The sequence below is a fragment of the Gigantopelta aegis genome, chromosome 7, assembly GCF_016097555.1.
Source record: "Gigantopelta aegis isolate Gae_Host chromosome 7, Gae_host_genome, whole genome shotgun sequence".
NCBI lineage: Eukaryota > Metazoa > Mollusca > Gastropoda > Neomphalida > Peltospiridae > Gigantopelta > Gigantopelta aegis.
In genome coordinates this window covers 15,456,493-15,473,525 of record NC_054705.1, presented here as the reverse complement: position 1 = coordinate 15,473,525, position 17,033 = coordinate 15,456,493, and the positions used below count along the sequence as shown (strand labels likewise).

Below are 17,033 nucleotides of genomic sequence, written 5' to 3'. Positions count from 1 at the left end.
AGGACTTTTGTTATTTTTTGTATGTTTTAGGACGTTTAGCAATTCATCATAAGTAACTTCACCTTCTAGAGCTTTAGCCTCATCTTCTTTTAACTTATTTAGTGTAGTATTTTGAGAAAACATGGAATTAAGTTCATATTTGGGTAAGTTATTTATGTCACTTTTAAATAATCGCTTAACTAAGTTTGTTGAAAGTAATAATTTGCTTTCTGAAAACCAGGCGGGTTTCAGGAAAGGCTACTCTGTGACTGAACATTTATTTACCTTATATAATACACTGTGTTACTGATTATTTACAATATCACAAGAAAAAACTATTCTGTACATTTAATGACTTCAGTAAAGCCTTTGATCGTCTGGAGATCTGGACTGTGGTTTTAAGTTATAAATCTAGGCATATCTGGTAAATGTTTTAATATTATATTTAACATGTATCAAAATATTAAATCCTGTGTAAAGTTTGATGGACACATACCAGAGTCGTTTTACTGCCAATCTGGAGCACGACAAGGAGCAAATTTGTCTCCTCGTTTATTTGCTATATTTATTAAAGATTTATAAAGTTGTCTGAATACTGAACAATGCAATGGTATTAACATTCATGACAACGTTCTAACAGATTTTCTCAAAATACTTATTATCCTTTATGCTAAAAATACTGTGATATTTGCTGAAAATAATTAATGATATGCAAACGTCTTTAAATGTATTTTGTGAGTAATGTATTAGATGGAAACTACCTGTAAATATGGCAAAGAACAAAGTTGTTGTTTTTGGATCTAAAGGTCGGAGACACCCAGTTTTAAATCTATTCAATAACATACCACAAAGAAATGTATTAAAGAACAAGCCATTAAAGCTATGTTTTTACTTAAATCTCGAATAAGTAACCTCAACTTACCAACTGTTGTCTATGTGAAAAGTAGAATGATTAACTATTGGTGTAGGATGTTAAATAGTCATTACAAAAATAAACTATCCTTTAGAATAGACAATGCCTTTTTATCTGATTATGTTTATAGATCACATATATAAATGGTTTAATTTTGTAGAACATATTGTTAATGAAACTGGATTTACTTACGTATGGTTATCTCAAAATGTTGTTAATTATGGAAACATTAGCCATATTATGTTTGAGAGACTTAAAGACCAGTACCTAGAGTTATTTACCATTCGAGCAAAGGCACTGACTATAGGATCTTTAAGGAAATCGTAAATTTGGAACCATATTTATTTTAAATACAAAACATACGTCTACCTTTCATTAATTATCGCACTGCTAATCACAGGCTCCCAGTAGAAGTTGGTAGATGGGAAAATATTCCCAGGTGTGAACGGAAATGTTGTTTATGTCAAGATGATGTTGTTGGTGATGAATATCACTTTCTATTTGAATGCTATTTTTTCCGAAACGAAAGATGCAAGTGCATACCAAAATATGACTATATCAGACCAAATGCAATTAAATATCATGATCTATTCTGTAGCACGAATATTACTTTATTAAATAATACTTGTAATGTTTTAGATAACATTATGAGAACATTTACACCCCCACGTTAATCTTGTATTATTATATTATATATGTAGAACTTCTGTATTATTATACTGCACATACTGTAACTATGTGCTCATATATCACTTGTTACATGTATGTGATCTGACTGTAAATAAAGATGGGTTCGGTTCTGTGTTCAGAGACTGCTAAGAAATAATTATCACGTGGAATTAAACATTCTTAATTGTCCAACTTAGTTTTCCCCACTCATTTGTGTGTGTGTGCGTGCGTGCGTGTGCGTGTGTGTACAATAACAAAAGTAAAATGTTATCCTGTTCACGTTATTTTTTGTATGACTTTTCCTTATATTTATTTTATATGTTTTGAATTTTAAATATTTCGTAAATGGTAGAATGTTTTATCACACATTGTCTTTGTATTAAAAAAAAATCATGTTAAGAAATAAAATAGTTTCACTATTTGTATATAAACCTGATTAGGTAGTGTTTTATTAAAATAAAGAACAATAGCTGACAGTACCTGCCATTGTTCTGCATTCTATAGTATTAGCCTACCTCTTATTCCACCCCTCACTTCTACTTCACACAACGTAAGGACATCATCCGGAGATTTAACAGACTCTTTCCTGATTCTCACGTATCGGCCTTTCATAGATGGGTTACAAACAAACAATACAGATATCAATGTTATAGCTTCATCTTGGTAATGACAGATGGCAGGCTTATATTCATAACGCTGTAGCAGAATTTCAATGTAGAAGTTGTGGAGACGAAGTTCTAAGAGTAAAAAAGCAAAATTCATATATTCATATATTGATATACACATCCAATCCAATCCAATAGGGTTTAACGTGCACATTCAGAGAAAGCTGTTTTAGCGCACGTCTGTCCTGGGCACAGGTGCCGGCGCCTTGGTCGGCTTCTCCGTCCAGGACAGAAAAGGTTGGGGTGGGTAGGAGGAGGGACCGCCTACACTGGCAGGTGCAAGAGAGCACTAGCAGTCTGGCCGTGACCGGTAACAGGCAGAGGTTGATATGGTGCTATGGAATTTGGAATTGATAATTATGGCCAAAGAGAAATGGTGCACATTTTAGGTAAAGATTTTTGGCGCAATTTTGTACGGTCTGCCGAAAATGAAAGATAGGGAGTAGGTTTTTTTGTTTCTGTCACCTTACTTGAACATTAACATTGGTATATCTCCATTGTTACATGTATAATACATACCATTAGAACCTAACTGGTTGTAAATCACAACCATGTCCACCATTATAATCATTTCCAGGTCTACCATCCACCATGGATGGGAATCCCCAACCGCAGTGCTTGTGCAAGAACCACCATGGAACCAAAGATTCTTGTTTCCATCAACAGCCAGATTAGCGTCAAAGTGCTTGTATGTTGTCGACTGAAACGCTGGCCTTGCCCAGGCCCAGTTGTAAGAGTCACGGGCTGTAACATATGAATGGAACATCGTTAAAAACACCAAGCATAAGTTTACAAATATATATATAGAGAGAGAGAGAGAGAGAGCGAGAGAGAGAGAGAGAGAGAGATATAGATATAGATATATTATAAGTTTACAAATCTGATACGGTTTTTGTTTTTATCACAACTATGTTTTTATTGAACCTATTTATAATTATGCATCCAAATGACAAAACCGTTGTGCATTTTTAAGGTAGTCATTTTTAATTTCAAGATCAATAGAATAGAATAGAATAGAATAGAATTATGAACAGGAATATAAAAATTCAACAGTTAAATAAAAGAACTGTGCAACAAATACAAATATCACAGATAGATAAAAGTACAATTTATAATAAAAGTCAGTATCACGTAGAAATTGCAATAAAAGTTCTTGATGGAATCGAAATGATTAATTTCAAGATGACTACCTACAGTGCGAATTAGTTTTGTATTAATTTCAACTTTCAATATATTCCTGCATATGAATACTAGTTAAAGACGCCCACTATTCTCAATACAAAAACAATATAATGGCTTTAATGTTTATAGCTGGTACAAACAGGCCCTAGGTCAATTAACAACACTACACATGCGCACATTTGTACGATTTTAGGAGAGCCGATATCTGAAAATTATCTCTATATGCCTATATATCTGTCACGCTGTATGCTTTTGTTGCAAAATTCTATCAAGCTATTGTGCCCCACTAAAATATTTGAACTGTGAGTTTTTATAAAAAACATAGTGGGTCACGTTATCTGATATTCGCAAAATTAAGACCACTTTTGGGCACCACACCAGAGTTTATAATAAACTAGAAATAAAAAAGCTTTCAAATGAGATATAATGTAACCACATGATGTTCGGGAACAGCTTTTTAGAAAATAAAATCAGAAAAGGTTAAACAAATGTATATATATATATAAAAAATTACATTTTCCATGAAAATGCTAATTAAAAAAAATTATAATAAAAAACTATGTAGCAAATATATAATTTTCATGACTATTGGAAAACTGTTATTTACCATCATTTTAAAACGTTTGCTGATTATAAAAAGGAAAATTTTAAGAGATAACTATTTATTTGAAAATATCTATAGGTTTTTGAAAACAAATATACTAGGGTCATGTAACGTCATTTTCCCCAACTAGACATAATAAGATTTCAAATCAGCTATAACATAGCCATATGGCTTTTGGCTCAATACGTGGCCCTCGCCGCTCTACCAATAATCGAAAGTAAAAGCCATCATAACAGACAGATTATGATGATCCATCCATTAGATGGGTGACAAAACTGTTACTAGCAGATTATAACTTGTCACATGACCTTCTATGGAAAGATCCATTAAAAGTATTGCCTTCCTAACCTGCTGTTTTTTACTTCTTTTTTGAGGGGTGGGTTGAAAATAATAACAATAAAAGGATACTGATATAGGATAACAGTTTTATTTCATTCAAGTTATTTTCTACATAATGTTTTGTTGATTATTTCATCTAATAATATTTTTCATTTTAAGTAGTTCTTAAAAATGTTATATTTTTCATCTGGCTTATTTTTATCGAGATATATGTTAATAAATATGATATATAAAAACTATGATATGTAGGTAAGACTTCAACCAAAATTAAGTAAAATGTTGCTGCATATTAAATAGCTTACGTATTTTCCTCCCCTGCACTTCTACTTCACACAACGTGAGAACATCTCTTCCATCAAGCATTCTTTCTTTACTGATTTTTACGGTTCGTCCTTTCGATGGTGGATCACACACACATCTGGCATTTGTACTCGTAACATGTGTTTGGTGATAACAAAGGGAAGGCGGGTATTTATCTATACCATAATGCGTAGGACTAGGAAAGCCCTGCAGAATTTCAATGAAGATATCGTGGAGACTATTATCTAAGAGTAGAACAAAAAACAAGCAAGTTGAAACACTATTACTTATTATCCGAGGGGCGTAGGCTGAGGGTGGGTGGGTGGTCGGACGAAACACCCCCCCCCCCACCCCCCGAAGCAAATGGTCCGCTTTCAGAACTAAAACATACAGGTTTATACATATAGTTTCTAGTGGTGCAAAAACAAAATAGAAAAGGTCCACTTGATTCATATTCGACCCCCCCCCTCCCCCCCGGTCTAGCTCACGCTAAGCCCCTGTATCCACATGGTTCAACATAACCGGGTTAATGATACGAAGCACACGGGTAAAAACAAGTGTAATGATGTCATTTTAGGAAGCGATGTCATAACATAACATTGCTTCCCAAGTCCTAGCCCAGACTGTGCATGTAAAATATGACGTCATTTCGCCGTCTCCTTCTAGTTGTGATTGAAACATTTTTAGACAGCCCGTGGGCCTAGTTATTCATTAAACAAAAATGACAATAATAATATGGATAATAAAGAAATTATTATACTCGCATGTGTGTCGTACTGATTTTACGAAACTCGTGTCAGGTTTATGTACCACCCACGCTATCGCTATGGCAATACAAAAATCCTGACACTCGTTTCGTAAAATCATTACGACACACAAGCTCGGATAATAATGTCTGTTTATTCACACGGGCAGTAAGTGTAAACGTAATATTGATATTATAATATGTCTAATGTCTCCAAACTAGTGCTGCATGACTGGTATACCTATACTGCTCTGGCTATGGGAATACACAGTAACAGCCTATGTAGGTCCCTAACCCATGTCTGTAGGTCTGTCTGTGTTTCTCTCTCTCTCTCTCTCTCTCTCTCTCTCTCTCTCTCTCTCTCTCTCTCTCTCTCTCTCTCTCTGTGTGTGTGTCTCTCTCTTTCTGTGTGTGGTTTTTCTCTCTCTCTCTCTCTCTCTCTCTCTCTGTCTCTCTGTGTGTGTGTCTCTCTTTCTGTGTGTGTGTTTCTCTCTCTATCTCTCTCTCTCTCTCTCTCTCTCTCTCTCTCTCTCTCTCTCTCTCTCCCTCTGTGTGTGTGTCTCTCTTTCTGTGTCTCTCTTTCTGTGTTTCTCTCTCTCTCTCTCTCTCTCTCTCTCTCTCTCTGTGTCTCTCTTTCTGTGTCTCTCTCTTCTCTGTGTGTGTGTGTCTCTCTCTCTCTCTGTGTGTGTGTCTCTCTCTCTCTCTCTCTCTCTCTCTCTCTCTCTCTCTCGCTTTCTGTGTCTCTCTGTGTGTGTGTTTGTGTGTGTGTATGTGTGGATCTATCTGTATGTGTGTCTGCCTGTGTGTGTGTGTGTATCTGTCTGTGTGTGTCTATGTGTGTGTGTTTCTGTCTGTCTGTCTGTGTGTCTGTGTGTATCTGTCTGTGTGTATCTGTCTCTGTGTGTGTGTGTCTGCGTGTATGTGTCTGTCTGTGTGTGTGTGTCTGTCTGTCTGTATGTCTGTCTGTCTGTCTGTCTGTCTGTCTCTCTATCGCTATCTGTGTGTGTCTGTCTGTCTGTGTGTGTATGTATGTGTGTGTGTCTGTCTGTGTGCGTGTGTTTGTGTATGTCTGTGAGTCTGTGTGTGTGTCTGTCTGTGTGTGTCTGTCATATTATATTTTATTACTATTTCTATTTTATTTTACTTTGTAAAATACACATATTTAATATGAGATTGAATGGCATGCAGCAATCTGGGATTGAGTGTGGGTAACACGGGTAGCTTCCTGGCATACAGCTTCCTGGCACTATAGATGAATAAGTGGTTCTTTTCTCCACACAATATACAGTATACAAAATACAGCTGCATACAGCTTCCTGGCACTATAGATGAATAAGTGGTTCTTTTCTCCACACAATATACAGTATACAAAATACAGCTGCATACAGCTGCATATTGATAAAGTAAGCATACAAGAATAATAATAATAAAAAAATAAGTTTATAGAAACGTCTCCTACAGATTTTACTCACACACACACACACACACACACACACACACACACGTACATTCATGCATGCATATATGCATATATATATATAGTCAAACCTGTATATAACGGCCACCCAATTAGAACCCATATATTAAAACATATCATAACTGTTGCATTTTAAAACTATTCCCACACTAGCTTGTTTATGTCATCATTGCCTGTTGCTTTCGTCTGCCTTTTTCTTTCGGCTGAAACATCATTGTCAAAATCAACTTTCCTTTTCAAAATAGAATTAATCTGAGAACGTCCTACACCAAAATGATCGGCGATCTTTCGTGCACTTAAATTGCCTTGTTAATAACGTCGATTCTCTGTTCTAACGTTAAAGCAGTACGATTTTTCGGTGGCATTTTGCATGCAAACGTATTCGTTAATACATTTCGCAAACATTGACATTGACTTGCAGAAGCTGAGAAGATATTTTGTTTAACTGAAGGTTATTACCCATGTGGCATGTTTAACTCGTTTGTTTGTTTCCTGTCACCGCTAATCCTTCAGAGGAGTATGACCGTTAATTACAGCTGAATAAGATCATGAGTCATTAAATAATCCCACCCACGGGGAACTCGCGGGGAACCCACGGGGAACTTCGTTGAGACCGGCCTCGGTGGCGCAGTGGTTAAGCCATTGGACTACAGGCTGGTAGGTTTAGGGTTCGCAACCCGGTACCGGCTCCTACCCAGAGCGAGTTCTTAAAGGCTCAATGGGTAGGTGTAAGGCCACTACACCCTCTTCTCTCTCACTAATCTCTAACCAACAACTAACCCACTGTCCTGGACTGATAGCCCAGATAGCAAAGGTGTGTGTGTCCAGGACAGCGTGCTTGAACCTTAATTAGATCTAAGCACGAAAATAAGTTGAAATGAAATGAATGTTGAGACGAACACGGAAGTTGGAAGGCCGTCACTCCCCCGAGTGACCAGCCAGCCAAGGCATGGCCTTCCGCCTCTGGCCGAGGCAGGGACTTTGCCGCATGGAGTCTCGCTGTCAGCATGATCAAGAGCCAGTACTCTAAGTATGTGGTTGGTGATACACCACACGTGGGCTCACTGCCGGGAGGTATCCAAGAGGGAAGTTTCAAGCACTTCCCCGACGGCAGTGAGGTGGCCATCCACGATACAGACTTGCAAGACGGGACGCTCTGCCTAGTGGTGATGACGCGCCGGGAGGGTCTGTACAGACAAGGAATCCTTTTCAGGGATATGGACAACACCATCCATAGAGTACTCAAAATCATCGTCAAACTATGGCAAATGCAAAATTAAAGTGATGAGCAACATCAATATATAAATTCAATAGTCAAATAAAAACACAGTGTAAAGAACTGTGCAAAAATACATATACCATATCACAGATAGATAAAATTAAATTTTAGAATAAAAGTTAGTATCTCGAAGAAATTGTAATAACAGTTCTGGATGGAACTGAAATGATTCCATCACAGTTCTTTGTCTAAATATATCTTTTCGAGGTTTTTTCAAACGAATACATACATATATACATACATATACAGTGTTCGAGATTAAAAATTTTGGGCAGTATCCCAGTTGGATACTAACATTTCAAAATCTGATATCCCACCTGATAATTTAGTATCCCACTTAAATGAAATTCATAAATAATATCGTAACAAACGTGAACGACGGACGCTGTTACTTAAAGCCGCACACCTTAGTTCCATCCAGCGAAAATAAATTATAATTTGGTTAATCTACAAGCCTGTAACACACTTAGATCACGTTTTTTTTCAAATGGAGTGAAAAAGCAGGTTTTATATCGATAAATACCATGGGAATCCCCATGTTCCAATTGCTTGAAATAATTTTGAAAGTTAGTATTCTGATGTCACCGGTAGATGTCGCTCGAAGCACAACAATGCCTACGTCACGACAAATTTCACAGACTTGGTGTGCATTCCTTTCACCTCTCCTGGACATGTTCCAACTGTTCTGTCCTGGTTGTATCCCCTCTCCAGATATCGTAAGACTTAGCAAAATTATTGGTTTTAAGGGTTTGTAACGTTTTGTATTGAGACACTTACTTGTCTGAACTTTATTGTTACTGAAAATGTTCACGAACTGTGAAGAAAAATCTCACAAATGAACAACAACAAATTGGATGTTGATTGCGCAACCATGCACGAGAAAACAAACCGAACCAAAATGATAACGGTCACGTGGTATACCAACATCTGTGACATTCAAATGGAAATATCCCCTCTAAAAATAGATTAGATTTTGTCTGCTCAACGTTTTTTTCTCAGAGGCCCGTGCCATTTTATGAAATACGAAAAATGCATTTTGTGGTATTACAAAAACCAGGATTACCAGGATTACCAAAAAACACTTCAGGTGAATGGAAATGTATATTCTAAATAATAAACGGTAAGTAAAGTGCAATTTTATTTGTGAAAAAATGGGTTTAATAGCGAAGAACAACGCCGTAATGGTTAACAACTAGCCGTAACTAGGGTGTGTCCCTTTAAGGATATTTTCACGCTGAAAAAATACAAAGAAAATATTACCTTTATAATGAAAATATGAATTTTTACTGAATATCACTTTTATGGTTTGTGCACATGCATATATTTCACGGCTGTAAAGGTAATATATAGGGCCTAGATACATGCAATAAGGTCAAAATTTGAAATAACTATTTACAATTCGGGTATACAATATAAGGGCGTATAGTACCGTATAATTACAAACCCTTTTTTTATCTTTGGCAGGCCCTGACCGTAACCTTTTTGCAGCGGTAGCCCACCAGTCTACCAGGTTATAAAACCTGGTAGCCCTCATTAAAAAATGGTAGCTCCATAATTTTAATAAATTAAAAGAAAAAGAGTAAAAAGCAAAATCATTTATTTTTATTTAATCATGTTGTTTTAGGTGTGTGTTTTAAGGATGTTAGCGTCTTGTTGATTGCGGAGTAACTGGATGTACGAAAAAAAATCTAGTAGCCAAGCGGACTACTGGGTTTAGAGACCTGGTAGCCCGACCAACATATTGGCAGTCAAAACACCCCTGGCTACTGCTAAGGTCGAGCCCTGTTTGGGTTCAGCTAAGTTCAATATTAATATTGATGTAACTCCATTGTTATAATACATACTAATGCTTTTAATTATGACCACTTCCACCTCTATAAGCTCTTGCAGGTTTACCGCCCACCATGGATTGAAATCTCCGACTTGAGTTTGTGCGCAATGCAAAAGAGTATCCATGAAACCATCAACAGCATTTCCAGACTTAGAGGATTCTGTTGACTGAGAAGTGGGCATATGCCAGGCCCAGTTATGGATACTTGTGTCTGCAACAAATGAACGGGAAAAACCCACGAAATTATTGAACGTGCTCGAACGTCAACTCCTTGGGCATCAATCATGTACATGCAGTCAGACACACATACACACAAACAAGGGCACGCACACATATGTGCACACACACACGCACACACACACACACACGCGCGCGCGCGTGCGCACGTACGTACCAGGGCCATAGCTAGCCCAGAAGAAAAATCCGGAAGGCATTATAGAAACTTAAAGAAAATTTTCTTCTTAACTGTTTAAGGAGTTTTAGACTATTAATTACTCAGTTGCCCGCCCCCCCCCCCCCCCCAACAAAAAAATCCAAGCTACGGCCATGCGTACGTACGCATGCACAAACACATACAGACGTAAATGCATGCATGCATTCATACATACATGCATACATGCATATATACATACATACGTATGTACGTATGGATGTCTGAATAGCTCAGAACGCATCGTGGCTGGTCTACCAATTTGCGGGCGATTCGATGCCATAGGTTCGAGTCCCAGCAATGGCATGGGTCAATTTGTGAGGCAAGAAAGGATTAAATTATCCCCAGTGCCAATGCGTTAATACCTATGTATGTAACAGTCAACCTCGACATACATACAATATATAGATATTCATACATCAATACATACATACGTACGTACCTACGTACATACATACATACATACATACATACATACATGCATACATGCATGCATCGATAGCTCAGAACGCATCGTGGATAGTCTACAATTTACGGGCGTTTCGGTGCCACAGGTATAATTTGTAATATATAATTATATAAAAAATCAATTGGTGGAACAAATATAGTGGGCAAAAAATGAAGACAGCAACACTCATACACAAAACAAAACACACATTGATATTGGATGATTTCATATTTACATCAGCATAACGAATGAATGAATGAATGAATACATGTTTAACGATACCCCAGCACGAAAAATACATCGGCTATTGGGTGCTAAAGGGACATTCCTGAGTTTGCTGCATTGTAAGATGTTTCCGACTAATACAATATTTCTACGATTAAACTTACATATTAGATATATTTTCTTGTTTAGAATATCAGTGTCTGTACATTCAATGTGTTTCTGGTCGTCTTAATATTTGTAAGAAGCCCAAACTGGATTTTGTCTTCAAATAATTTCGTAAGTACGAAAAAATATGTTTTAGGAAATAAAATGAAATTTAACCTAGTACAAATATTACAACGATCAGAAACATGTTTAATATGCAGCCACTAATATTGTATGCAGAAAAATATAGTTGATATGTAATTACAATTGTTAAAAAGTCTCTGTTACAGTGTTAGTCGATAACATCTTAAAGATTGCAGCAAACTCAGGAATGTCTCTTTAAACTATGGTAAATGCAAAACTAAAGTGATGAGCAACATCAATATAAAAATTAAACAGTTAAATAAAAACAGTGTTTATGAGAACTCTGCAAAAATATAAATATCACACATATAAAATTAAAATTTATAATAAAAGTTAGCACCACATAACAACTGTAGTAAAAGTTCTGGATGGAATCGAAATAATTCCATGTTTCTTTGTCCAAATATATCTTTTCTAGTGTCTTTAAGATGAGCTCACTCCACCAAAATATGGTGCACCGTCCGAGTATACTGACAGTGCACAAACTGGGGTGGAGGATCTTTCTTCAAGATGAATGAATGGGTCAAGTATGTATGACCAATACGAACACGATACAAGACTATTTAGTCCTTCCTGCACTGCCTATCGGAGGATAGCCACTCTCCCAAGAATGGCTTGATAGCATGAAGCTTGTTCGCAACCGCACCGTCCCAATCATGTTGCCAAGTCGAAAAGATAAATTGGTTGATACTATGTTTAAAATCAGTATAAGGCACACCAACCCTGACATGAGGCAAAGCTAAAGCAGACTTGGCAGCTGAATCTGCCTTTTCACTACCTCTGATGCCAACATCGCAGGGCACCCAACAAAATACATCTTTATTGGCAATGGATAAAAAGACACATTTTCTTATCACCATACCAATTAAGGGATGGTCCAGCTTCATATCACGTAAAGCTTGGAGACACGAATTTGTGGGGTTATGATGTAAATAGTAAAGGTAAATAATTAGAAGACTTAGAAAAACAAATATATATATATATGCACTTTTATTTAATGAAAAAAAATGTCATACATTTTTTATTCTGCAAGTGGCTCTTTCACTTCCATATATTTAACCCTTTGTAGTTCATCACGTGTTGCTGATTTCGCCTGGAAACTTGGTCCAGACCCTTGCGGTAGTGACTACTTTCTAATTATTTTTGGAGAATGATAGACCTCCATCACTTGAAATGGTTCAAAGATGGAAGTTAGTGAAGGCAAATTGGGGTCAGTTTCGGCATCTGTACAGCACTCGTCTGCAACAATCTGCCATTACTGATGCTGATGATCCCATGTCTTTGTTCACTTCCATCTTGAAGGACATTGCAGATGAAACTATTCCTATTCATACGAAAATGCCGTGTTTTGTTTTTGCTTAAATAATATAGCGACCAACTTCGGTAATTGAAGACAGTTTTCTTTTCTGTGTAAGTACACTAAGATGACGTTAAAGTGTGCATAGAAATGCGCTCGTGAAAACGCAGATATGGAGCGCACATTTTTCAGTGCGCGGAATTGCGTTAATGGAAAGCGGGCCCAATAGAGCATATAGGTTGAGACGTGCTGAATGTTAAACATACTTGTCAGATATATGTTTCACTGTACATAAATATATGCAATAGGTTTTTTTCTCTCTTCTCTTCTCCTCTCCTTCCTCTCTCTCTCTCTCTCTCTCTCTCTCTCTCTCTCTCTCTCTCTCTCTCTCTCTCTCTCTCTCTCTCTCTCTCTCTCTCTCTCTCTCTCTCTCTCTCTCTCTCTCTAAGTCTCTTTCCATTCCTCGCCTATCAATCTATTTACATACCCTTGCTCTCTGGGTTGTAAATGATGACCTCGGTGACCGATATTGTTTGTTTCAAGTCCACCATCCACCATGCATTTAGGTCGTGTTCATATGTTTGAGCGAAACTACCGGGAACGCTGCATTTGTAGTTCTCGTCGACAGCCAAATTAGACGACATGTTCCCAGTCACTGATGACTGAAAGGTAGGCATACCCTTGGCCCAGTCCTTGGATGCAACTGCAATACATCAACATACTTTTTAGTGTTGTTGTGACAGATAGACCTCTTTAACATACGGAATGGGGGTCTCTCACACTTGTAAAGTACCCCAAACTAGACGGTACCCTACAACAGATATATCAAAAGCTGTGGGGAAAGTGAATACTGGAAATCTTTAGCAATAAGTTGGCAAAAGGGTCCATGTGTGAGTGGCAGGTGTCCTCTCTATTGGTCTAAACCAATTCTTGAAATAGCCAAATGTTAGTCACCAAATAGTCGAAGTTAAAACATGTAACTATATACCATCTTTTACCGAAAGACACGGCCGATGCAGGCACGAAGCCAGAATGTGTTTCTGTTGGGTGGGGGGGGGGGGGGGGGGGGGGGGGTCGTGTACTAATCCTTAACATGACATTCGAAGTGCTTGCAAAATTCAGTGGTTCAGTGGTACGAATACATTGGATTTATTTCTTTTTACTACAGATTATGTACCATCTTGGACGAATGTTTTTGGAGAAAGATGGCCTTTGTATCGGACGACCCTCCAACAACGATAACCCTACTGAAAAGGGAATTGTCTAAACACTCTGCTGGCTTTTTTAATATTTCATATTCATTACTATGTGGATATTTGTGACATTTATTGAAAATGATAGCTCTATAGGCCAAATTTGTTAAAAAAAATATTCAAAATTCAAAATTGTAATTTAAAAAACAAAAATGACACCGAAAGGCAAAAGTTATCTACCTTTATTTATGGCACGGCAGTATTCAGAGATCATGAAGTAAAGGACCAATTAAGAGAGGAATGCGAAGAAATCACGTTGGAAGAAATGAGAAAATCGATTTCCTTTTTAGCAGCAGCATTGATTTTTATATATTTATATATGACGTTATATATATGTTTCATATGCAAGAGTGTTTTTTTTCTCTCTCTGTCTCTGTCTGTCTGTGTCTCTCTCTCTCTCTCTCTCTCTCTCTCTCTCTCTCTCTCTCTCTCTCTCTCTCTCTCTCTCTCTCTCTCTATATATATATATATATATATATATATATATACACACATACATACATGTAAGACTGTGGATACATTAAAGGGGAATTCTCATTAGGTGATTAGTCGTACCGACTTCTTGCATGCAGTGCAATCACCTAAATCAGAACGACTTTAGTCTTATATGACAAGTCGTGTCAGAATCGTACCGATTACCACCTGTTCTATTTCTCATGACAAATCGTAACCTGTCAGCCAATCAAATCACATTACATTTCAACCGTTCAGTTTCAGTGGCGGATCCAGAAAATCCATTGGGGGGGGGGGGGGGGGGGGGGGGGGGCAGTGACATGAGGTGGAACTTTGAGGGAGGTTTGGAAGGGATCATAAAAAATTTAATATATAATAAAATTATAACTATCGCAAAATTAAGAGGATATTCCCCGAGTGTCTTGTCATATCATAATTTATCAACAGTTGATAAAAATACGATTTTTATCAACCAATGCTGATAAAGTATGACATAACAAGACACGAGGGGTATTCTTTTTATCATCCATTATCATTATTTCCATTTGCGACAGTTCTAAACAATGTCAGTGATGTGGGTTGAATGTCAGCGGTAGACTCGTTAACTAGTAGAATGACAGTGGCGTAACGCAGGGCTTCCAGAATTTTTATAACATTCACAAGCCATAGGATCAGTGATTTTCAAAATATACTAGCCACGATTAAAAATTAACTAGCCCTACTTTACTTTAAATTAATATCACTAGCCATGGGAGTGGGGCTACCATAATCTAGAAGCCCTGATCAACGTCACTAATGATAGGTTTAGTGCCGAAACACACACTGTGACGTAACAAAATAAGCGGTATTTCCTAGAAGAATGTCACAGGAGATGTCGCAAATTATAGTGCCATCGACATCTCCTACAAAAGCCTTTGTTTAATGGATGATAAAGACTATTAGTCGGTGGACTTACTACAAATAAAATAAAAAACGATAGGTCACCAGTATATTGAAAAACAAAATTCAAAACGTATATACCTGCCTCTATTTGTTTAAGAAAGAAATGTTTTATTTAACGACGCACTCAACACATTTTATTTACGGTTATATGGCGCCAGACATATGGTTAAGGACCACACAGATTTTGAGAGGAAACCCGCTGTCACCACTACATGGGCTACTCTTTCCGATTAGCAGCAAGGGATCTTTTATTTGCGCTTCCCACAGGCAGGATAGCACAAACAATGGCCTCTGTTGAACCAGTTATGGATCACTGGTCGGTGCAAGTAGTTTACACCTACCCATTGAGCCTTGCGGAGCACTCACTCAGGGTTTGGAGTCGGTATCTGGATTAAGAATCCCATGCCTCGATTGGGATCCGAACCTAGTACCTACCAGCCTGTAGACTGATGGCCTAACCACGACGCCACCGATACCGGTCCTATTTGTTTAACGTTGTTTAATGCAAACTGCAATACCACTGTCTTGTCTATTAACATTTTTAACAACAATAAAATGTATATAACTCTACCAATAAGACTAGAAAGCATCTTACAACACACATGTATATGTCAGGCGTTGAACAAAGGGGAGGATGTTGGGGGGAGTTTACACCGCTCCTCTGAAAAATCCATTTTTAACACATGAATACAATACATTTCTTGGAATTTAGTTTGGATCGTCTAATATCTTGTCAAGTTTTAATTATTTTTTTCGAAGATTACGTTCGTATACTTTTTAATACTGTAGGTGCCCTTTTTAAACGTTGCATCCCTTTCCTGCAAAAATCCAACATTAGCCCCTGTATGTAATCACGTTTGTTTCATTTGTGCCAGTATTACATAACACTCAGGTAGCCATCCAGTTATACAATCCGTCGACCTTGTCAGTGTCTCCAGTTAGCAGACTTACGATAGAGTCGCTTTGGCACCCTTGTTTTTATTTCGTACGCAATAAATATAATATGCATTACCGTAATCTCTTTTCAAATCCATATTCCGTAAATAGTATGTTTTTGCTTGGGTTTTGTTTTTTAAGTATTATTACAGAATGTTATTATACAATTGTAAGGAGATGCAGTGACGTCATTGGAATGCTAACGTCATTCAAATTCAACAAGCTCCCGGAGTATTGTTCCATATATTCTACTGCTATTGTTCCATATATTCTACTGCTTGACTATATAGGGAAATTGTTCTGAAAGAATAAATAAATTACAAAAAAGAACAGCACGTATTATTTTTGACAAATCACCTGATGATCCAACTGATTTACTTTTTCATGAACTAAAGTGGCTAAAAATAAACAGAAGAGTCGAATATCAAAAAGCCATTCTAGCTTGTATATAAAACACTAAACGGACTTACTCCTCAGTACCTCAGAGACCTGTTCAATCCAATATCATCAGTTTATGAACTTCGCTCCATTGATGATGGAAATATGTTAGCTCTCCGACCAAAAATAGAGCACTACTAGAAAAGCTTTCAATTTTCTGGAGTTGGTATTTGGAAGATTTACATAATGATGTTAAAAAACTTCTAGTTTAAATATATTTAAGAAAAAATGTTTCAAACACTTCTTAGAAACATGACTGCTCTTCTACATAATTATTTAGTATATTTTATGGTTGTATATATTGTACATACATGTATGGTCAGGGGCGTAGTCTGGTGGT

The 17,033-nt window shown here is 37.1% G+C and overlaps 1 protein-coding gene across 3 annotated transcripts in view; it reads right to left on the bottom strand.

Moving 5' to 3' along the window:
• Positions 1-17,033, bottom strand: part of LOC121377317 — a 166,255-nt gene that overhangs the window by 51,595 nt on the left and 97,627 nt on the right. The window contains exons 10-14 of one of the 3 annotated variants that reach the window (XM_041505257.1): positions 13,159-13,374; positions 9,997-10,194; positions 4,654-4,896; positions 2,746-2,970; positions 2,077-2,298 (exon numbers count right to left, since the gene is read on the bottom strand). The exons of the other annotated variants lie outside the window; for them this stretch is intronic. Coding sequence (XP_041361191.1) covers positions 2,077-2,298; positions 2,746-2,970; positions 4,654-4,896; positions 9,997-10,194; positions 13,159-13,374 — 1,104 coding nt within the window. The remainder of the gene's footprint in view (positions 1-2,076; positions 2,299-2,745; positions 2,971-4,653; positions 4,897-9,996; positions 10,195-13,158; positions 13,375-17,033) is intronic. 3 annotated transcript variants of the gene reach the window in all.